The following is a 25,052-nucleotide window of genomic DNA, read 5'->3' as shown; positions in this document are numbered from 1 at the left end:
TGAATTTACTTATCAGCCTCAGTCATGCAAGAAATGTTATTGTTAGATAACATGTAAAAAGATAATAGTTACAAGAGTAAGATGTTTTCCAGCTTAGCTTTTAGCTGATAATGGCTTATCTGTGTTAAGAGGATTCTGAAGTTATCTGCACTGTATGTCAAAAATTTCTGTTTCACTAATGAGCAGGATAAAGCAATTTTCCATTCAGACATTGCGAGCACAGTTAGCACTGGCCTTGCCAGAGCCTCCAACAATGCCCAGGGTAATTTGAGGACATGTTCCATAGGCACAACCACGAATCAAAAGCAAAGAGAGTTTAAGTGTTTTCATTTTTGAAGATGTGGATTAAAACTGCAACGTGTACATACACTAAGAGGTATATGAAAATCACATAAAAGGGGAAATTATTTGATCTGGCATTTGAAAAATTATTAAAAAGCAGAGTAACAGCAGGCTGTAAAAATGATCTTGTTTGCAGGCAACATTTGTTTTTGTTTCCCCACTGGAGAAGTTTTGGATGTTCAATTATAGGCCTCATTGCTTCAGCATTATTTTCAACTGAAATGTCGGAACTTGGAAAAGCATATCTAATGTGCAAATTAAGTTTATTGCTGCTCATTTAGTTGTTTATTCTTTGTGATAGAAGTCTTTATTATAACAGAATAGAGAGTGGCCTATCTATTTTCTCCTGCAGAATGAGGGTATGCACTAATATGGTATTACATCTGCAAAGAGAAATACCAAGATGGGTAAATAATTAGAGGGTCTGTGTCATTAAAAGGCAGTTTATAAGGATTTGAGGTGTTAAGCCCAGCTTTATTTTGTAAAGTAAAAGTACAATTTCACACAAATTACAAGACACATGGGAATACATCCATCATATTATAGGGGTTGAAAACACCACTACTAAGATCTCTCAGTACTGCTATTATTTTCCTCAAAATGTTTAATTCTGCATCCCAACTTCCTACAAAGAATGATTTAAAGCATTTTTAAGAGAAGAAAACATTTTGATTAAAAAATTTTTAATGGGAGCATTATATATAGTGAATTTTTAACTGCCTAGAAATGAAATTTTCTTTCCCATTCCAATATTAAAAATAAAGCTGAGGGAATTCTTGAAACTTGAATTCTGTAATCTCTTCAAGTAAAAATTTAAAAACAAACAAATAAAAATATTCATTTAAGACCTTCATGACAACAGTGCATAATATTTTTTAAATGTACCACATATCACTCAAATAGATTTCCAGGTATGTTAAGCAGCTATTTTTTAAATGTATATTATATAATATATTACTGCAATGGACAGATATTAATAAATTTTCAGTTTGAAACTTCTTTTTTATGTTAAAGATATTTTTCACTGAGCAGATTAAACCTACAATTAGTTAAAGTTTTATTTCACTTATTCTTAATAAAACAATAGGGAGAGTGTAGCTAGTGGTTTATGCCAAGTAAAGAGGCCAGACAAATGAGTACACACCTCTTCAAGTGGTGAAAAGCATACACTTTGGAATTAGATCTAACCAATTTTATTAGTAACTAGCATGAGATCTTAAAGAGTTCGCTTTTTTTATTGTTGTTGTTATCGTGGTGTATTCTTTATTATTATCATTATAACTACCATTTATTAGATGCATACTCTTTTCCAGGCACTGTGATAGGAGCTTTCTGTATATCATCCCATTAAACACTCAGAACAAATTGAAGCAGATAGTCATTATCTCCATTTTATACCAGGTGAGACTGAGGTATAGATTGTTAAAACTACTTCCTCAAAGTCCCTATGTTAGTAAGTGGCAAAACATTTTTTTTGTTTTCTTCTTTTTTATCTTCCAGTAAATAAGTAATAATAATTGCATGAGACACTTTCACATGCCATTGTTTAAAGTCCCAAAGGAATGAAAATGTGATAATTTGCAGATAGTATTGCTCCCCCTAAATATTTCAGCTTTCATCCATTAAGTAGAATTCAATATTTGTTTATACTCTTTTTCATTTGAGGTAAACTTCACATATAATAAAATACAAAAATCTTAAGTGTGCATTTGTTGAAGAAAGGCATATCTCTGCCAAGATATAGAACATTACCATCACCCTAAAGAACTTTCTCTCATGCCCCTTCTTAAACAACCCCTGCCCCTGCCCACTTCTAGAAGGCACTGTTATAATTTTTTCTGCCATAGATTTCATACAAATGCAATCACACAGTATATACTCTGATATCTGGCTTCCCTCACTTAGCTTAAACTACTAGCCATCTACTCTTTTTATTAAAAAATAAACAAAACAAAACAAAACTTTCTCCAACAGGCTTAGTCTGTGCAGTAAAAAAATATCCTGAATTATGTTTGTCCTCAGTTTTCCTCCGAAACCTGTACTTACTTTTGCCCTGAGGGTTTGGTTAGGAATTGGAAGGTCAGTAATTTTTCCTTCATTGCTTCTGACGCTAAAAGAAATTATTAGACTTCTCTGCTGCTCCAGCATTCTATTTCTGAACTACCATGGTGGTCACTTTTGCTCTCACACCATTTTTAAGGAATAATAGTATCATTATGATGTAAAAGGCCCTCATACACAAACTCTGTTTTCAGTCTCTTGGTCCTGAATACTCATAGAAGCAGTTAGCAAACTCTTTCAAGCCCAAGAGATGAATGGATTTAGAGGAGGTGCTGAAAGGGAAAAATTAAATAAAAAAGAATCAGATGAATCAAATTCACCCTGTTTCTCATCTTCTGGTTTTTGCCTCCCCTTACCCCAGTGTAAATGTTCAAAGTAAAACATCCCCTTTCTACTAAGTCCTATAGCCAGGCAAAATAAAATTTCCTAATTCTGTATCCTATAAAATACAGAATTCTTCAGTCCAGTGTTTTACTACAGCCTAGCATAAAGTTACAGTTAGAGGAATAAGTGAATGTTATCTATTTATAAGAAATATAAGTATCATGCCATAAATAGTCATTGCCTATTATGTATTAATAGCCTGGAAACTGAGTAGTTGGTGTGCCTAATTCATTAAGAAGAATCTATAGTGCCTGCTCTTTTTAAATAAATGTCAAGCCCTGTTTTGATTATTTGTTAATATAGAAGATTTGTATTTATATTTTACATCATTACTTGCTAGGGAATTGTATTTATATTTTATGTCATTACTTGCTAGGGAATTGTTCAGTTTTATTTTGCATGATACTTAGATTTTCTCATTTAGACAACTAAAATTTTAGATGATTACTCTAAGCTGTTTTCCATTTCTTTCTTTTATTTTGGGGTTCTTGATAGTCTTTCATTTTTAATTGGAGCATAGTTGATATACAATCTTATATTGGTTTCAAGTATACAACATAGTGGTCCAACAGTTACTGTATTATTAAACCCTCACCCCTGCTAGTGCAGTTACTACCTATCAACATAGGAAGGTCACAGAATCATTGGCTATATTTTCCATTGTCTACTACCATCCCTGTGATCAACATAATATTATTGAAAATTTTTGTGCCCTTTATCCCCCTCATCCTCCCCACCTACCCACTGCAACCCTCCCCTTTGGAAAGCACAAGACACTTCTCAGTGCCCATGAATCTACTGCTGCTTTGTTCATTTTGTTTTGTTTTAATTCTAGATTCCACAAATAAGTGAAATCATATGGTATTTGTCTTTTTCTGCCTAGTAATTTCACTTAGCGTAATACCCTCTAGGTCCATCCATGTTGTCCAAATGGCAGGATTTCTTTCTCTTTTATGGCTGAATAACATTCCATTGTATATATGTACCACATATTCTTTTATTTACTTATTTATTTTTATTAAGATATCATTGATATACACTCTTATGAAGGTTTTACAAGAAAAACAGTGTGGTTATTACATTCACCTTTATTATCAAGTCCCCCCCACATCCCATTACAGTCACTGTCCATCAGTGTAGTAAGATGCCACAGAGTCCCTATTTGTCTTCTCTGAGCTACAGCCTAGCATAAAGTTACAGTTGAAGGAATAAGTGAATGTTATCTATTTATAAGAAATATAAATATCATTCCATAAATAGTAATTGCCTCTTATGTGTTAACAGCTGTCTTCCCCATGACCCCACACACACCATGTGCACCAATCATGATACCCACAATCCCCTTTCCCTCCCTCCCTCCCTGCCCTCCCCAACCCCTCCCCTTTGGTAACCACTAGTCCCTTCTTGAAGTCTATGAGTCTGCTGCTATTTTGTTCCTTCAGTTTTGCTTCATTGTTATACTCCACAAATGAGGGAAATTATTTAGTATTTGTCTTTCTCTGCCTGACTTATTTCACTGAGCATTATACCCTCTAACTCCATCATTTTTGCAAATGGTAGGATTTGTTTCTTTCTTATGGCTAAATAGTATTCCATTGTGTATATGTACCACATCTTCTTTATCCATTCTTCTACTGGTAGACACTTAGGTTGCCTCCAAATGTTGGCTACTGTAAATAAAGTGGTGATAAACTTTATTTACATATAGAGGTACATACATCTTTTTGAACCAGGGATTTTGTTTTCTTTGTGTAAATTCCTAGGTGTGGAATTACTGGATTGAATGATATTTCTATTTTTAGTTTTTTGAGGTACCTCTGCAATGCTTTCCACAGTGACTGCACCATTTTAGATCCCCATCAACATTGTACAATCATTCCCTTTTCTCCACATCTTTGTCAACACTTATTATTTCTTGTCTTTTGGATGGTGGCCATTCCACCTGGTGTGAGGTGAAATCTCATTGTGGTTTTGATTTGCATTTCCCTAATGATTAGTGATTTGGAGTATTTTTTCATGTGCCTGTTAGCTGTCTGTGTTTCTCTCTCTTCTGTACCATTGACCTAGGTCTGTTTCAGGTCCTCCACCCATTTTTTAATTTGGTCACTTGTGTTTCTGGTGTTGAGTTATATGAGTTCTTTATATATTTTGGATGTTAACCCCTTATCAGATAAATCATTTATGAATATATTTCCCCACCTGTAGGTTGCCTTATTGTTCTGCTGATGGCATCCTTTTCTGTACAGGAGCTTTTTAGTTTAATGTAGTCCCACTTGTTGATTTTTTTTATTTTGTTTCCCTTGCCCAGGGAAATGTATCCAGAAAAAAATTGCTCATATTTATGTTCAAGAGATTTTTGCCTATGTTTTCTTCTAAGAGTTTTATGCTTTCATGTCTTACATTTAGGTCTCTGATCAATTTCAAGTTTAATTTTTTTATATGGAGTTAGAGAGTAATCCAGTTTCACTCTCTTACATGTAGCTGTTCAGTTTTCCCAGGACCAGTTATTGAAGACTGTCTTTTCCCATTGTATATTCATGACTCCATTGTTGTATATTAATTGACCATATATGCATGGGTTTATATCTGTGCTCTCTCTTCTGTTCCATTGACCTAGGTCTGTTTTTGTGCCAGTACCATACTGTTTTGATTACAGACAACTTCGTAGTATAGCTTAAAGTCAGGGAGCATAATACCTCCAGCTTTGTTCTTCTATCTCAGGATGGTTTTGGCTGCTCAGGATCTTTTGTGTTTCCATATGAATTTTGGATTATTTGCTCTAGTTCATTAAAAAATGCCATTGGTATTTTGATAAGGATTGCATTGAATTTGTAAATTGCTTTGGGCTGGATGACCATTTTGATAATATTAATTCTTCCTATCTATGAGCATGGGATAGATTTCCATTTACTTGTGTCTTCTTTAATTTCTCTCATGAGTGTCTTATAGTTTTCAGAGTATAGATCTTTCACCTCCTTGGTTAGGGTTATTCCTAGGCATTTTAATCTTTTTATGCAATTGTAAATGGAATTATTTCTTGATTTCTCTCTCTGCTAGTTAACTGTTAGTATATAGGAATGCAACAGATTTTTGTGTATTCATTTTGTATCCTGCAACTTTGCTTATCCAGTTCTTAGTTCTGATAGGTTTTTGGTGTAGTCTTTAGGGTTTTCTATATATAGTATCATGTCATCTGAAAATAGTGACAGTTTTACTTCTTCCTTACCAACTTGGATAACTTTTATCTCTTTATCTTGTCTGAACGGTACTTGCCATGGCTAGGACCTCCAGTACTATGTTGAATAAAAGTGGTGAGAGTGAACATACTTGTTTTGTCCCTGATCTTAGCTTTTTACCATTGAGTATGATGTTAGCTGTGGGTTTGTTATATATGGCCTTTATTATGTTGAGTTCCATACCCTCTATACTCGTTTTGTTGAGAGTTTATATCATGAATGGATGTTGAATGTTGTCAAATGCTTTTTCAGCATCTGTTGAGATGGTATATGGTTTTTATCCTTCCTTTTGTTAATGTGGTGTATCACATTGATTGATTTACAAATATTGTACCATCCTTATATCCTTGGAATAAATTTCACTTGATCATGATGGTTGATCCTTTTGATGTATTTTTTTAATTTGGTTTGCTAATATTTTGTTGAGGACTTTTGCATATGTGTTCTTCAGGGATATTGTTCTATAATTTTATTTTTCTGTTGTATCTTTGGTTTCAGTATTAGAGTGATGCTAGCCTCATAGAATGAGTTTGAAAGTATTCCCTCCTTGTCTACTTTTTGGAGTACTTTAAGAAGGATGGGTATTAGATCTTCTTTAAATGTTTGGTATAATTCAGCTGTGAAGTCATCTGTAACTGGACTTTTGTTTGTTGGGAATTTTTTGATCACCAATTCAATTTCACTCCTCCTCCATACTTTGTATATTAGATATCATAATATGCATATTTTTGCATATCTCTTGACTGATTTTGTATATAGTTGGTTTTACTACTTTTGTTTTGTTTTGTTTCATACTTAGTAAGTAATTGTTCTATTACCTTTACTATGGTTTTATTTTCACTGATGAAAAATATTTAAGCTTAAGAACATTTCTACCTACTGAAATCCCTTTAACATATCCTGTAAGGATGGTTTAGTTGTGGTTAATTCTTTTAACTTTTGTTTATATGGGAAACTTCTAATATCTTCTTCAGTTCTGAAAGATATCCTTGCTGGGTACAGGATTCTTGGTTTAAAGTGCTATTTCAATACATTATCTATTCCATGCCACTCCCTTCTGGCCTGTATAGTTTCTGCTAAGAAATCTGTTGATAACCTAATAGTGTTGCCCTTATAAGTACGTTTTTGCCTCTCTTTAGCTGCTTTCAATACCCTCTCTTTATTCTTATTTTTTGGCATTTTAATTATTATATACTTTGGTGTTGTCTTCCTGGGGTTCCTTTTGTTAGGGGCTCTCCATGATTCCAGGACCGTGTCTATTGCCTTCCCAGATTGGGGACATTTTCAGCAATTATTTCTTCAAAAAGACTTTCTACCCCTTTGTGTCTCTTTCCTCTTTCTGAGACTCCTATTATGCAAATATCATTTCATGTAGAGTTGTCACACACCACTTTGAGCATCCTTTTGTTTCTAGAGATTCTTTTTTCTCTCTGTTCCTCAGCTTCATTGTTTACCTGTTCTCTGAATTTCATATCATTGACTGTCTCCTCTAGTTGCACCAATTATTCATTACCTCAATTATATTTTCATTTCAGTTACTGTATTCTTCAACTCTGAGTGGCTCTTTTTCAAATCTTCAATCTCTTTGTTGAATTCCTCCCTGAGATCTTCAATACTTTTCCACAGATCAGTGAGCATATTTATGACTGCTATTTTGAAATCTTTATCAAGAAGGTTGATGATCTCCATTTCATTTTGCTTTTTTTCTGGTGTCTTATCCTGTAGTTTTGTTTGGAACATATTCCTATGCCTCATTTTGTCAGGGTTTCTTTGTTTATTCCTTTGTATTAGATGGATATGCTATGCTTCCTGGTCTAGAGAGTAATAGCTTTGAAGAAAGCCAAGAAGTTCAAGACTGTTTTCTTGCCTGTTCCTGGCTCTTCTTTTCTGTGGAGCCACAGTTGCTGTTTGTGGGTTGTGGGCAGGGCTGCCTTTCTGCCTTTATGTGGGAGGAGGTTTTGCCTTTCCTTTCTACTCTGCCATCTTTTTCACTGGAAGAGTTGGTAATCTTTTAATAATTATTCTACATCACTTAAATATTGAAGTGAGAAATAGATGGGTCATGTCACCTGCAGATAAACTGAAATATATTGACCATGGTTACTTTGTGCACTGAAATAAAATTATATGCTACCTGTGATGGAATATAATACTAAGTGCTTCATGAAGATTTTAATCTGTGAAACACATATTTAAGCAAATAATCTTCACTTGGCTAAGAGGATATAATGCACCCTAGCTTTATGCAAGCATTCATATGAAAAGAAAGGGTATATTAAATAAAGATCAAAAACTCCATTTCTGTCTTGCTAGAGGTGAAAAAACAAAGACTCCATCACACTGATTTCCTTGTTTGTTTTCTCTGTCCAGGGTTTGTTTCAGAATATTAGCTTTGATCTTCCTGTGTTTGCTTTTCCTAGAGTTAGTAATTTTCTTTTTTTGTGTGTTTGCTTTACTTTTCTATGGACTTGACAATAATTCATTCCTCAATTCTGTCTCATTTGTCTCCTTCCAATATCAACATGCCCTTGTGTTTCAGAGCCAGGTTGCCTTAAATCATGCCTTTTCTTTCTTGACATATTTCTTCATTTTGGTAGAATGCATCTTCTAAAGAACAAATTCAAGAGAAATGCAGTTCTTCTGAAATCATTAATTTTTGAAAATGTACTTATTCTATGTTTACATTTGATTGATGGTTTAGTTGGAAATAGAATTCTAGATTGGAAATCATTATTCTTCAGAAATTTGGAAATGTTACTCTGCTGTGAAAGCTGAAATCATTTTTATTTCTGTTCTGTTGCTTGTGATCTTCTCTCTCTCTCTCCCTCTCTCTGTTTTTTCCAGTGTTTCACAATTACCTGATGCTATGTCATAATATAAATCTATTTTCAACATTCATGCTGGGCATTTGGGGTACTTTGCCATCTTGGAAATTCATGCTTTTTGGTCCTGGAATATCTTCATAAATAATATAAGAATTTACTCCATTCCTTTTTCTGAAATTTCTATTATTTAAAAGTTAGATTCTGTAAACCAGCACCCAAATTTATGTGTGTATGCCTATATGTATATATTTGAGTGTGAGGTAGATGTTTATAAAGAATTAAAAATAAACACTGCATTTAATTATCTTCATCAGGCTATTATGCATCCTATTTTTTTCATGATATAATTTTTGTCTACTAATATTTAGAAGAAGTCAAGCTTCAGTTACTTCTTGCTTAAACAAAATTTTTCAAGTGATCAAGAAAGCACAGTTCATGAGATAATAGGTCATGAACTCAGATTTTCTACTTGTGTACTAGGTATGATTCCCTCTCATGTTCCAGGGATATCATTCTCTTTCTCTTTCTCTCTCTCTTTCTCCCTCATTCATTCTATCTCTTTCTTCTCTGTTACTCCTCTAACATATCATTCCCACCAACATGCCTGCATATTGTTACTTCATCATTTTAAAAAGTCCTTTTCTGACCCTACTTCCCCTTTAGCTGCTGCCATATTTGACTATTTTCTTTTATAGCAAAACTTAAAAAATTTGTTTGTAGAAGTTTGCTTTAGCCAACCCTTCTGGTCAACTCTGAATCAATGCATCCAGGCCTTTTCCCTACCATTCCATCAACACTGCTCTTAACAAGGTGACTAGTAACCTCCACATCATTAAATCCAGTGGTCAGTTCTCAATCCTCATCTCACTTAACCTATCAGACTATTGATCACATCCATCTTGAAACACATCCCTCTCTTGGCTACCTGGACATGGTATTTGTCAGCTTTTCCTTTTTGTATCTTGAGTCACTTCTTTTCAGTTTCATTTGCTGGTTGGTTCCTCTTGATCTTATCAATTTCCTAAATTTAGGGTGTACCAGAGATTTGTCCTTGAATTTATTCTTTGCAGTATCTACTGACACTCAATTGATAACTAATCATTTTAAACACCATCTCTAACCTAATTCCCAAACTGATATACCAAGTTCCAATATCTACCTTAAACCCAAAATCCAACTGCCAATTTATTATATTCACTTATCACTTTCCTGTATCTTAATATCAACCTCCTAACTCTTACTTTCAAAACTTGCTCCTGCTGCAGTCCTGACAGTTGTTCAAGCCAAATATTTGTAGTCATTTTTATTCTTCTCTTTCTTCCAGGTGCAATAGACTGTTGTCCAACAAATGGCCTCAGCATCAAGATATGTACAGAATCTAACTTCTTCCTGTCACTACAATTGCCAAACTGTAGTTAAACCACAGCCATTCTCCCATAGTATTACTCTAGCACAGAGGTGCTCAACAAGTTGATTTTGCCTCCAAGGGGCATTTAACAGTGTATGGAGATATTTTTGGTTGTCACAACTGAAGGATCTACTGACATCTAGTGGGTAAAGGCCAAGGATGCTGCTAAATATCCTACAGTACACAAGATAGCTTCCCCACGTCACTCTGAATCCACCCACTCACACATACAGCTAAAAATTATCTGGCCCAAAATGTTCATAACGTTGAGGTTGAGAAACCCACCCAGAGCCTCAAAAAGATTTATCTTGATTCTACCTTTGTGTCCCTTCTAGAAGCTAGAATGTTCCTATTAAAATACAAATGAGATTTTTTCTTTTTCTGCCTCTTATGATGGAAATCCTCTAATGGCTCCTCACTTCCAAATTGTTTCATTTGCTCAATATTCTTTCTGATGTACATCTGGAAGATGGTAAGGGTTCAATACTAATAAAATGGTTTTGAGTAAGAGATTGAATAAGGAATTACTTCTATGGTAGTAAGGGTTTTTACTTCTGTCCAAAGTAATGCTCATGTCTTTCTCCAACTGAAACAATGATCATACTGTTCAAGTTATCTAAAAACCTACTGATAAATGACCTAAACATCCAACCCCACACATAATCTATTATTAAACATTAATATTGGAGAAAGTTCTGTCCTGACTAGTTTGAAATAGCTTTATCATACCAACATCAAACCAATATTAACCATAATATTTTTTATATATTTTAAAAATAAAAAAAGAAATTAGAAGGAATTATGACAATAACCAAGGTGTTTCCAAAATGAAAGACAATATTCTGGAGAAAATAAGTGCACAGATAGGTGAGCCCAACACTCACCAGGGATTTTCCCCTGCAGAAACTTGCCAATTTCTAAGCAGTATGAATCAGAAATACAAGACACCAATTAAAAAGCAGGAAATATCTCAAGAAGAAATATTGGTAGGCTCACAGTGCAAGGAAGACAAAAATTGGGGCTCAAAATAAGCGAAATTAAAGACCTGCAAAAAACCCAGCTTTGAATCTAGACACCTAAAGGCATATGTCCCAGTAATAAAAACAGAAACAAAATTGATCAGTACTTAAAATGACTGAGATACAGACTCAGTTCATATCAATTCCTCACTAGATTCTCTTCTTTTTCAATTGCCCACTTAGAAAGGTACATCTTCCTGGGGAAACAAAATAAAAACGTTTGTATTTTGACCCACCATACCTGGCACTCAATAAAATGTTATCAGGAATAGCTGGAGTAAGGGAAATATAACCTAAACCCAGAGAAAAATCAGAAAATAGTAACAGGTTACAGCTGATAGGAATGTGGAAGTCATTAGACAAGAGTTTTTAAATAACTGTGATGAATATGTTTTAAAAAATAGATAAGATGGAGAATGTCAGAAGAGAAATGATATGAATTAAAAATCAATTGGACTGAAAAATACAAAGGCAAAATAAAGAACAAAGATTGATTTAATATCAGATTAGACACAGCAGACAAGAGGATAAGTAAAGGAGAGGATGTGTGAATAGAAAATATCCAGACTAAAACAAAGGAAAAAAATGCAATAGAAAAGTCAAAAAAGAACATAAGGGACATACTGGATATGGTGAATATTTCTAACATATGTGAAATTGTCCCTCCACAGAGAGGGGAGAAACTAAATGAGGGATAAACGATATTTGAAGAAATGTTTACCAGAGGTTTAAAAAAACTGAAAATGAGAACAGCCATCTTATTCAGCAAATTATATGAGCCCTAATTAAAATAAAAACAAAGGAAAGTTGGAATAATTACATAGTAGTGAAAGCAAAGAACCTTCATCCTGTTTGGAAAAAAAAGATACATTATCTTCAAAACAATAAAACTGGCGGTTGATACAGTAAAAGAAGTAAGGAAATCCACAAGACAGTGGAATGGTCTTGTAATGGGCTGAGACACATTACCAGTAAGAATTCTATTCCCAGCAAAATTGTCCTCCCAAATGAAAACAAAATAGAAATACTTTTACACAAACAAAATCTCAGAGGATCTGTTACCTTCAAATCTGCACTGAGAAATACTAGTGAAGTTCCTAGTTTAAAGGAATATGATCCCATATTAAAGCATGTAAATAGAAGAAATTAAGAGTGATGGGAAGGGTTAATATGTTAATATGTAGGTTAATTTCAGCTTCTGAGGAATTGAGAAGAGGACCAAATTTTAAAAATATTTATATCTAATATTCACAAGTTAACTAGGGAGGAAAAATATCAGAGAATTTCATTACCTGTTTGAAATGTTATTTATACACTAGTTTCCTTTATATTGGTATCTTAGCAACATTTCCTATATTGTCATAGACAAATGAAGGCATGTTTGTACAGAGGGAGAAAGGTTTGGTGATTTTTCTTACACATTTGTCCATATTTTGAGAGGAATTGATAACTTCAGAAACAACCTGAGCAATTACTATTCTGAACAGTGACACTGAGATATTATAACTCATAGATGGAGATGTCAACTGAGTTGAAGGAACAAAAGAAACAAACAAAAAGTGACCAACAATAATATTTTCTGGATAGTCAGAAAAGACCAGTTATACATTGGATTTCCCCTAGCTTCTAAAAATGAATTTAGGGATCATGGTATGTAATAGTGTGTTTGGCCATTGATGCAGGGAACATGTCCCATTTGTGTTTAAAGAAATCATGCAAAACAATTCTGAAAAATGTTTTGATACTAATTTTCATGTGCCCTGAGGCACACATAACTAAGTATGTGTTCTGGAAACATCATTGGCTATTAGGACAATATGAATGTGAGTAAGGCTATTTGTCAAAAGAATTCTATATTTTATTAAACCTTCCCTTATACTTCTTAAGAAAAAGATTGTTAGATCAAGCTATTTCATATGATTTATATATCTCACTGAAATAGATTGACAGTGCTAAATATTAAAATTCTGTAATTTTAGGAACTCTTCATGAATATTGATCACTCATATTCAGAATAATCTTCAAAAAAGTGGTCAGTTGTCATCACTTTAGAAGCTGAATGTGAAAGATGCCTCCCTATTCCCTACCCCAACATTTTCTTTCTTTCTTTTATTATTATTGAAAATTACACACAGAAAATCAGAGAAGATAGTATGAGGAACTCCCGTGTACCCATCAGTCAGGGTTGATAATCATCAACTCATATCCAGCTTTGTTTCATCCATACCCTCACCTTCTTCCCCAGGCCCCACCTCAAATATCCAGAGGCAAATCATAAACATCACAATTTCATCTATAAGTATTTCACAATGTACCTTTAAAAGATAAGGGAATATTCTTATTTTAACATAACAGTAAAAACAGTTATATCATCTTACAAAATTAACAATAATCCCCAAATTATTCAGAATTCAAATTTATGTGATTGTCTCATAAATTTTTACATGTGTATTTATTTGGCATATACATTTACATGTATGTGTTGATCCTATTTAACCATGGAAGTCATATTTCCAAACGTTGTTTCTTAGAATCCATTATATCCCAAAACATATGAAGAGATTTTATGAGGATTAAGAAAGTTCCACATTTAGTAAGTATAAGAAAACTAGAATTCAATAAACTTTAAAAAGTTTCTTTAATCCAAGAATTCTCAAAGGTTTTTAATATGCTAAAATGCACTATGAAACTCTTAAAGCACATACAATATGCTGAATAAATTACAGTTAAATAACCTTGGAAGTCCATCTTTATTTTTTTGAAGCATAACTAACCAGTAACATTTTACTGGATATGACTTTTACCTGGATCCAAAACATTAGAAACTTTCTGACAATGTATTTTATATAACTTGGATTTTCCTTAAGTAGAATTTTCAAGTTCAAATTTCAAGACCTGAGGCAATATTTCTCAAATCATGGCCCCTGGACTAACTACATCAAAATCAACTGGAAAAACAGCCTGTTAAAAATGTAAGTTTCTAGGTTCCCTCTGCAGACCTGCTGAATCAGTATTTCTGGTAGGATCTGAGGAATTCAGATTTAGAATATGTTCTCCAAGAAATCCTTAGCACAATCAGTATTTTAAACTATCTGACTAAAATTTCTAAAAATACCTAAGGAATATGCAAGAAAAATAAAATTACACAAAATGTAAAGGGATAACTATCCCTCTAGTTTGTTTCAAGAGAAAGAGGCTTAAAGGAATTCAAAGTTTCACAAACTATAGAGTCTAGTACATAGCTGACTCTCCTTTTTAATTTGTTATAATTCAGGTCCTAATTATCTCACTTATCCATAAATACCAAGGAGTGTTTCAGTGTTATTAATGAGCCTCATGTTTTGTACCTGCTGTACCACCAGGAAAGGAGTAGATCACATGTGTGCATATACATTCTTCTACTCCCTGGGAGTAATTTGAATGGCTTAAAAACAATCTCTATGATATTAGAGTTTCTTAAGAAGTTAAAGTGTGTGCAGAGGAGTCTAAACTTGTTAATGGACTAAAGCATATTCCCTGTTCTTTCCCTAAAATAACATCAAAGATTTTGTATGTTTCTGCTGCTCAAGAATCACTCTCCCATCCTCTGCAAGTATGATTTTGTCTCTGTGGGGTGTTCACTTTGTGTTCTGAGCTAGAGCTGAGCGTGGTTATTGAAGTGAACTCTTTAGGATAGCAATCAGCAGCCTTGTGGTTGTTGCTGAGCCACCTACACAGGATTAGTACAGGTCTGCGTGTGGTGTGGGGAGAGGATACAGTCATTAAATTGTGCACACTTTCACCACACAGGAAGGTGTTTCCAAATGGAACTATGCTCAGATAATCATGCATCCCTTTTTTTGGTTAAGAATTCCACTCACATAGAAGCTACTTCTTTTAAATATAATCCATTTTTTCACCTTATAGATACTGGTATGTCTTTATATCATTATCATTTCCTCTGCTTCATACTTCCAATGCTTCCAATTTTTCTTTTTGGCAAAAAGAATGCATTTCTTAACATGATGTCCAAGGGTGGCTTCATCTGTGTGGGACCCCAACCTGAGAAGTGCCCAATGTTTGGTCTAATGTTCTGCTGTCACTATCTTGAAATGCCTTATCATTTTGTCTCTAACCTTGTTGCCTTGTAAGTGAGGTCTAATGGAACAGTGGAGCATACACATGGGCAGAGGAGATATGTCTGATGGCAGCCTGTGCATGTGTATATGGTTCAGCAGCTCTCATGTATGCACATGCTCATACCTATGCACCAGGCAGGCAGTATTCACACCTAATAGCTGGTATCATGTACACCCACATGTCTCATGGCAATCAGGAGTGCTGAGTTCCTGAGAAAAATGGGCACATCAGGAACCAGGCCCAGACTAGTAAAGGTGATGGGAGCAGCAGTTACATAAACCTCAGTGGTTAGCAACGAGGGCTTCAGGAGAACAAGAGACTCAACCTCAGTGCCAAGATCCAGTGTAAAAGGTCACCTAGCCCATCTGTCCCCAGAGACTGTGTGATCTTTGAAACATTTTCAGAAATATTAACTCTTCAGCCTGAGCAGCAGGACAGGAGCTATCAATGACTCAGGCTATAAACTTTGTCACTAAAGTATTACAAAATAAGAGCCTACCCATGGGCATTGCAATAAGGCATGTCACAGAATCATTCCGCTTTTTCAATGAGTTCAGTATACATGGTTTTGAAAATTTGTGCAAAATTGCAAAGCTAATATCCAGAAGCTTAGAAATACAAATTAAATTTAAAGATTTTTCCACTCAACAGAAGAGAACACTATTTTTATATGAAGCTCCAGGTCAGCCAATTAATGAGTTTCCTAATAACTGAAGGTAAGGCAATGGAAGGCATTTTGGAATGTGCATAAATCATTAAGACATTTTCAGTTTCTTGTACAACCTGCACAAGTTACAGGATATGTCATAAAAACAAAGATCCAGTGTTTAATATTACATTTAAAATTTAACTCAGATTTATACAACATGGATTTGTATGAAGAGTTCAATCTTTTTAGAAAAAAAATTGTTCTGTGAGGATCATCAGCTCTAAATGTTCTAAAATTTGTATTTCAAAATAATTTATCAAAGATTTATTCTGATGTTGTTACAACCTATAAACTACACTTAACATCTCTATAACAGTTGTATCAGCAGAAAGATCCTTTTTTAATGAAAAATTATCAAAAAGTATATATTCTTTTGCATTTACCATTAGTGAATGATGTCAATTACATCAGTCGAAAGTGCAGTTGTTTAAAGCATAAATTCAGATATGATCTAAATAAATAAATTTTCAGAAAAGTAAGAAAAATCTTAAGAGCAATCAAAATACAACTTTGATGTAATATTGTTTAATTATATAGAACTAACACCAAAAACCTATTTTTTGCAATTTGTAAGATTGTGCTGTTACTCATGTATCACCTTTACCCTTACATTTTACAATATAGATTTCTAAAGAAAAAATGCTTAAATTTGGTACCTTTAATAAAAATTTTTTGGTCTATTTTTCCAACAAACCACCCCACGTTTTTACTTGATACAGTGACCCATAAATTATGTAGCTGGCCCTAAAAAGATCTAAGGTTTAAGTCTTCACTATGACAATCACCCAACTTCATCCACTCCAGTTTCACTCCTGTGTTGCTTTCTAATACTGGCTTTCTAGCAAAAGGACTGCCCTACCTTTACCATCCATGTTTCTTCTTCACACAGATTGTTCGCAAATGCTCTTGCCTGCATAGGGAGTATATTTTCTTCTCCCTATCTATTAGTCTTCACGCAGGTAACTCCTGTTTGCTCCCAGATAAAACAACTCCTTCTCAATAAAGTGACCCTCCAGGATTCAACATTTTAATAGAATAATTTTCTTCTAATGTATGGCACATCACTGTTATAACTATATGTTCATTAATATGTTTGATTAATGGCAGCCTCCCTCTTTACACATAAATCTCTCTGAAAATAGGCACTATATTGTTTTTATTTGGTATTTTTTCTTTTTCCTTCTCCTTCCACTGTATTTCCAATACTTAGCAGAATTTGGTAGGTGCTCAATAAATATTAGTAATAAGTTAACTAGTAAGAAAATGTAACCATTATAAATTATAATACAAATACTTCTTATTCATGAAGTTTTAGTCATTATTACTGTACTACCAATGATGTATGTATAAAAGACTTATTTGTCTAATTTTGCCATTTTGTGTTGCCATAGATGGAAGGAGTTACTGTCATTTTTAATGTTTGAAAGTTAATCTCATGATCTAAAACTTTAAATCAGAGAAGTTTTGCTACCAATGCATCCAATTAGCTAACTTATCCTCCCATAAATGTAAATAAGACATTAGTGATATAATTTTTCAGAGAAACTACAAGAAGAAAAATATTCTGTAGTCCTTAAAAGTGTTCTCAAAACCTTGGATATCATTTATCCTTTCTTTGGGGGAGAGAAGTGAAGAAGGCTTGGAATTGAGAATGGACTTAGTCCACAAAGTCATTCCTCAAACTTTTCCCTAGAAACAATTACAATAAAAGTGTATGCATCATATAAATTCAGTAGGGGAAATAGTATTTTTTAAGTATGAAAATATGAAGACATATCTGATGTATATTAAGAAACAGATTTTCTCCATTATATTCAGAAATAAAATATGTGCTTATATTTTTCCATGGCTCTTTTATCAATCTTAAGATCCATGATTATTACTTCTTACTTTCCATTCCCAAATCTTTATTTAGGAAACAATTGCAATATTTAAAATGTTGGAATGACATTTAAACCTTCTAATGCTAAAATACAGTGCCATCCTAATCTGTGTGAGCATATAAATTCTCTCAATGCTGATTTGGTTTCTTGAGCAGCATGAAGAAGCCAAAAGGAAAGATTTTAGTCCATCTCTCAGAGGGTTAAACTTATGAATACTCTTTAGAGAAAGAGATTTTCCAGGGCTCTTATTTCACTGCTTTGAAACTTCTTTCATACAATATTTTTGCTATATAATTTGCCCAAACATCTAATTCTTAGATGTAAATCCCTTAAAACACATTTAATTTTGGTAGCATAGTGTATCTATATCCAAATGTAGGTCTAGGCCTTCTTTATGGTTATTGAGTTGCCCTTTTGGTCAATTCTTAGCCCTCTAAAATTGGAACTATTTATTCTGCTATAAAAAATGTAGTCAAAATTGATCTATCACTCTGAGTCTCTTTTAACCAGAGAAATACAGGACTTTGCCTCTTGAGCTAAAGTAGAAATTTATTATCACAACTATATCAGAAATAGAGTATTATATTTGTATTAGTAAGCATAACCTTATGATTATAAATCTCTATATAAACTATTGTAGTTATGACCTGAAGGACATACTTTGTCTCACAGTATATGAAATTAACAGTCTATTTAGAGTTTTCACCAATGTGTGGATTGTAATGTGGCTATAGTTTCAGAGTAAAAAAAATAATAAAAATTACATGGTATATTCTCTATGTATGGAATGCTATCTTTTGAGGTCCACAGTTTTTTATAAAGTATTTAAAGTATGAATAAATTTTGTCAGTAATTTTAGTACAAGTAATAAACAACACTGTTCATTTCAGCAATATTTGAAAAAGAATAGAATTTTTCTTACTGAATATAGACCTTCAATTTCATATTGAATTTAGTGGAACTTGTATTTAAACTATTTTAAGTAGTTGCAAAACCAATACAGAATATATGTTTTATAGCCAATGTGCTAGCATTTTATAAGCTTTCATAACAATGATATTTTTTTCTCAACAGAGAGAACTGTTATTACCGTTCCACCTTCCAAAATGGATGTTACAGTTGGCGAGAGTATAGTCCTACCATGCCAGGTGTCCCATGACCCCTCCATTGAAGTTGTATTTATATGGTCTTTCAATGGAGATGTCATAGACTTAAAAAAAGGAGTGGCTCATTTTGAAAGGATTGGAGGAGTAAGTTGCTGAAATTATTAAGTGCTTTATGAAATAAATCACGTCTTTTACATGAAATCAACACCTTTCATAATTATGCTCTCCATACTTATTGCATGGATAATCATTGTGTATGAAGTTGAAAATGTTTTCACTTTTTTAATTTTGTTTTATGTCTTTCATAGAAATGCTTGTGTTCCAGATGCAATTGTAATAAAGGGAATAGAAGGGCTTGCATATGAGAAACTACAATGATACATTGAGTATATCTCCTCATTTCAGAGCTGTCTCATATTTAATACCCAGTTGTAAAAAAAAAATGAGACCTGCTGTGTAGGTATATTTTTATTCTACTGTGTAATTATATTTTTATTCCTTTTCCCCCTTTTATCTGCAGGAAGCTTTTGGGGATTTGATGATAAGGAATATTCAGTTAAATCATTCAGGAAAATATCTGTGTACAGTAAAAACAACTCTAGAAATTTTATCTGCTGTGGCTGATATCATTGTTAGAGGTAAGTATAAATGGTGAAGATGAATGAGCATGATTTATCCAGAGTAAAAAATATTAATATGTAAATGGTAGATCTTTGAGTAAACACATCATTAGAAAGAAGTGAGATAAATAGTATAGATTTTTTTATTTTCTAACCTCCAAGATGCCAGTGTGGATATGGATACTGGATTGAGTAGGTTTTGTTTATTTATAAGGCATGGTCTGTTTCATCTAGCAGTGCCCGTCCCTAAAACTGAAGCATGCATCCTATTTAAAGTAAACTATCTTGTCAGCAGGGTCAAAGGCACACTTCCTGTAGTTCTCCCTATAAGTTGCATTTACCTGAGTTACCTTTTAAGTGAGGAACTGATGAGAGCAGTCTCAGTTCTTGAGAATTAGCTCCTTATAGGATAATATTCAACCATCCTATGACTGGCATTTTCTAATCTTCAAAAGAAGTGTTTCTAAATGCATCTTTCACCACATAAGCTGAATTAATAAGGCTTTGTCTCAAATAATGTATTTAAAATACATTGTTCAATATTTTATTTTCTAAGCATAACAGATAAACTATCCCTGTTCCAAATAAATGAATTTAATCATTTCCAAAATAGTCATCATGAAATGTATTTTTCAAGGTCCACCAGGTCCCCCTGAGGATGTGAAAGTGGAACACATTTCCAGTACTACTTCTCAACTAAGCTGGAGACCAGGCTCAGATAATAACAGTCCTATTCAAATATTTACTATCCAGGCTAGGACACCATTTTCTGTGGGTTGGCAAGCTGTTTCTACTGGTAAGTGACACACATGTTTTTGGATAATTTTCTAAACAGATGGTGTATGTGTTTCTTTCATTGATTGGTTTCAACTAGTACCAATTTAAGTGCCTGAAGTGTCCCCTTCTTTTAGTTCCAGAAATTCTCAGTGGTAGGACATACAATGCAACAGTGGTTGGTTTGAGTCCTTGGGTGGAATATGAATTTCGTGTTGTTGCTGGGAACAACATTGGAATTGGCGAACCAAGTAAACCATCAGAATTGTTAAGAACCAAAGCGTCAGGTAAGTAATCAATATCTTCTAAAAACATGGAAGGTCCTTTATGGTATAGTTCTTAAAGAAAACAAGAAGCATTTTTGTGCATCTTGTAGTATATTTTGGGTCTAAAATCAAAGGCAGTAAACCAGTGGCTCTCATTTTCACATTTTTAGGTGTACAAAGCGAGGTATATTTGGTCCTGAATAGTGCATTCAGTAAGAGATGATTATAGCTAGGCAGGCATGTCAAAAATAAGAGTTTTCCAGAAACTTATTTCATCCTCTTATTTCATCTATTTTCTAGCCAAAATCCAATAGAGAATCTGTAGATTTGTAGATGCAAATGAGTTACTGCTTATTTCATTAAATGTAGCCAAGAATTAATTGAGAGTCTATTGGTGCAGTCATCCACACATTTCCATCTATTTCTCAACTCTGACCTAATTGAAGCTTCATTGAGCAATAGTATAAATTCCTCCCTATGCAAAATAGGTAAATCCTAAGTGCATTTAACAGAAGCATTAATTGAGCATCAATTGATTCAATGAAGAGAACACAAGTATTACCTGCCTCAGAAATGCATCACTTCTTATGCTCCTTTTGATGGATCCTCTTTGTTCCACTCAAACTTTTACACACAGGGTAATGTGTTATCTGCTCACTGCATGTGGCTAGCAAAGTTCACACTCTTAACCAGTCACATAAATGAGTGTGTTTTCCATACAGCAGTAGAATTCCTTTTGGGTTTCTGGACCCAATTCTTGTGGGTGTGTATGTGTGAGGGGGATTTCCCACATACAACACCAAGCAATTCTTAAACACCAGCAGGATGTCCAAGAAGTCAGCTCAATTATGATGCTATCTGCCCCAAGACAGCCCCAGATTCCCCAGGTTAAGGGCTCCATCCTACAAGACTGCCCTCCACCCCCACTCCAGATGCCAGCTGCAAGCCCCAGTCTGTTCCCTCTGCTTCTGACCAACCTGCTACAGATGGGAGGTTCCCACAACCTCCCCTATAGGTTCAAATAATTTGCTAAAGTGGCTCACAGAACTCAGGGAAACACTTAACATTTATCAGTTTAATAAAGGACACCATTAGGGATACCAGTAAACAGTCAGATGAAGAGAAACAGGGCAAGGTCCCAAATGAAGGACCCTCCTCATGGACCTTGGGGCCTGGCTCAGTGGCACTTGGACATGTTCTGGTTCCCAAACTGTAGAAGCTCTCTCCAACAAAGAAGCAGGATGCAAGAGAGCAATATGCTCTTCTCATGGGTTTTTGTGAGGGCTTTATTGCACAGGCATGATTGACTAAATCATTGGCCATTGGCTGATTCACCCTCCAGCCAAAAGTCTCTCATTAACATAACAAGACACCCATTTCACCTTTCAGGCTCTGAAGTGTCTTTAGGAGCTGTGGATGAAGAACAAATATACCTGAGAAACATATTTTGCATATGAATAACCAAATAGGTATTTTTTACAACTCATATATCATAATGAAGGATCACTTTGTTATTGTTACATTGACTTAACAAATACAAACTACTTCAATAAAGTGTGAACAACCGTCAGATGTCAATAAGTCCTTTTTTAAACCAAAGATATTGTTAGTATTTTTATCAAAGGATTGGAGCTGGAAAACAACATATTTGACAGCAATATCTTAAATTAAAGCATCCTAGAAGTTTAGAGCTGAGAGGAGAAACCTTCATTTTACAGAGGAGGAAAAAGACCAGGAAAGTAGCTGATTGGTTCAGACAGAGGCAGGATTTGAAGCCAGACCTATGAACTTGGGCACCAGCATTCTCCATAACAGTGGGCCTTAACCTAGATGATCAAGAGACTGGCATTTAAAAATGTGTAAATATAGAAATTCCCAGGCCCTGCCATAGACTATTGACTGGATAAGAATCTCCAAGGTGGCCCATGACTCAATATTAGTTCCAGGTTGTTTACAACTGACTTCTATCATGGTAGATTTGGGCAGGGTTGACTCAAACTATAAAGTTTTTACACTAAAGTTCCTATGTTACCTTCTATTATGTATTGACAGTCTCTTCTCAGTACCATAATGAGACTCAGTAGCAGTGAGACTCTGAAACATACTAAAGTCTTTTTTTCCTCTCTTCGTATCATGAAAGACAATTCTTCTCCACATGGTTTTAGGTTTAGTATGTTTCATTTGAAAACGAAATAAAGAAAAAAAATTTGGCCAAGAATATTGGAAACTTTATAAAGAGTTAAGTATATTTAAGATAATTTCTTGATGTATCTGAACTACTTAGTGATCCTGAAATAATGTCACTATAAGTCATAGAGTACCAGAAAGCCTGAAATTATAGAACCCCCTCCGATTCACATTGCTTTTGGTCAATGGCATTGGAAGACCTAGAAAACAGGGTGGAGGTACAAAGCAATCTTTTCAATAAATTATGAAGATCAAAGCAGACAAAATTAGGGTAAGTGTGAATATGAAAATGAATAATATCTAAGACATGAAATTATTAGAAAGAACAACCAGATTTCTGTATTACCTTGCCATTTATAAAGTTAAATATCTGTATGAGAAAAATAATAAATAAAATAAGTAGTCTATATCTATTTGGGGGGTCTTGATGGTGGGAGATTTTGAAATGAGCAAATAAACGTTCCAGATTTTAATTCCTGCCTACTATTAACTAATACCCAGTCATCCCCAAGCCCACCTCTGGGTCTTGATCAAAAGTAGTCAATAAAGATAATTGCCTATAATTCAACATTTAAAGAGGATACCCTATGGATTTATTCATTATCACAGATTTGCCATTTTAAGAAAAAGAATACTTATATGTATGAAGTAAAACTCCATTCTAATTATATCCTACAGTACTCACACATACACACCATTATAGTCAGTTTTATAATGTACCTTGAACTACTTATTACTCATTATACCAGCCCTTATATGAATATAGTTGAAGGGTTTTTTTTCGAATTCATAAAATTGATCACTGTCTGCAACAAGCCCGATGTCAGAGCCTTAGATTCCTAGAATCAAACAGAGAGAATCCCCTAAATTGCATCCTTGACAGGAGGCCACCCTCTTTGCAAGTGAAAAGTTCAAAGAGAATCCATCCTGTTCTGTGCTGAGAGATTTGATATTCAAACATGGGTATATACCACAAAAATTTATTTAATTACATATTTTTTAAATATTTTATTTAAAAATTTAAAAATATCCTGATGACTAACAGAAAGAAAAATCATTTTAGTTTGTTTATTGAAAAAAAAGAATTAATTAATATACTGCCTCAGTAACTTGTTTACAGCACAACTGTATAATTAGGCACTAAATCAGCAATGTCACTGCTACCATCTGAATGGAACATCATTTTGCCAATTAGTAGATGATGCATAATAATGTCAAATACACGATGTTACTCAATTTTTAATTAATTTTGGAGCCAGGGTGCTCATGTATCAAACACAACTGTGTCCTCTCTCTTAGAAATTTGGATATGTGTAAACATAATTTATGTTCATTAAAAATGCAAGACTCACAATGTGCCACGTGAGATTTTGAAAGGTGAAGTCCAAAAACAACATGTTTCCTGATGAAGATGTATTTTAATAATTGCCATCCCACATTTTTCTTGGTTGCTTTTAGTCCCTGTCGTGGTACCAACAAACATCAATGGAGGTGGAGGAAGTCGATCTGAACTCGTCATTACGTGGGAGGTAATTTTCTGTCCAACTGAGTTATTTTGAAGGAAAAAGATTTAGCTGGCCAGGAAGAATACTGAAAAACAAAAAGAAGATTTATTTGATCACTATTGGAAATATATAAAAATACATGGTATGAAAGACTCCTGGTGATGCATCATTTAGAGGAGATGTTGGAAACTTTTCTTATTTCTACTAAAGTGAGAATATGACTAACTCAGCACAATTCTCTCCCCAGTATAAGAAAAACAACTCCATTGTCCATTGAAGGTGGGTCAGTAGCATTTTCATTATTACTTGATAAACTAGAAATTATTTTACTTACTACCTCTTTCTAGAATTATTATTTCAATGCTCATGACATAACTCAGTAGAGTACCCAAACTTCTTCAAGGATTAAGTTATGTATACTTAAAAGGAGATGCATACATTTGTTTGAGCCACTGGAAGACATGTAGTAACTTTCAATCAAATGATCACTAATGAATAGCTACTCTGTTCCAAGCAGTGGGGGGGGGGGGGGGTACAAAAAATAAATTTTAAAAAGGTGTGCATACTCAGAGGCCAGTAAGATAAGACAGTCTCAACCCAGCCTGGAG

The 25,052-nt window shown here is 34.0% G+C and overlaps 1 protein-coding gene across 2 annotated transcripts in view; it reads left to right on the top strand.

Moving 5' to 3' along the window:
- The window catches only part of CNTN6 (contactin 6), a 228,592-nt gene that overhangs the window by 182,386 nt on the left and 21,154 nt on the right, over positions 1 to 25,052 (top strand). For both annotated transcript variants that reach the window (XM_036878217.2, XM_036878216.2), the window contains 5 exons: positions 19,061 to 19,236; positions 19,613 to 19,730; positions 20,350 to 20,508; positions 20,624 to 20,773; positions 24,398 to 24,468. In XM_036878217.2, coding sequence (XP_036734112.2) covers positions 19,061 to 19,236; positions 19,613 to 19,730; positions 20,350 to 20,508; positions 20,624 to 20,773; positions 24,398 to 24,468 — 674 coding nt within the window. The remainder of the gene's footprint in view (positions 1 to 19,060; positions 19,237 to 19,612; positions 19,731 to 20,349; positions 20,509 to 20,623; positions 20,774 to 24,397; positions 24,469 to 25,052) is intronic.

The sequence above is a fragment of the Manis pentadactyla genome, chromosome 1, assembly GCF_030020395.1.
Source record: "Manis pentadactyla isolate mManPen7 chromosome 1, mManPen7.hap1, whole genome shotgun sequence".
In the NCBI taxonomy this organism is placed as follows: Eukaryota; Metazoa; Chordata; class Mammalia; order Pholidota; family Manidae; genus Manis; species Manis pentadactyla.
This window is presented reverse-complemented; position numbering and strand designations above follow the sequence as displayed.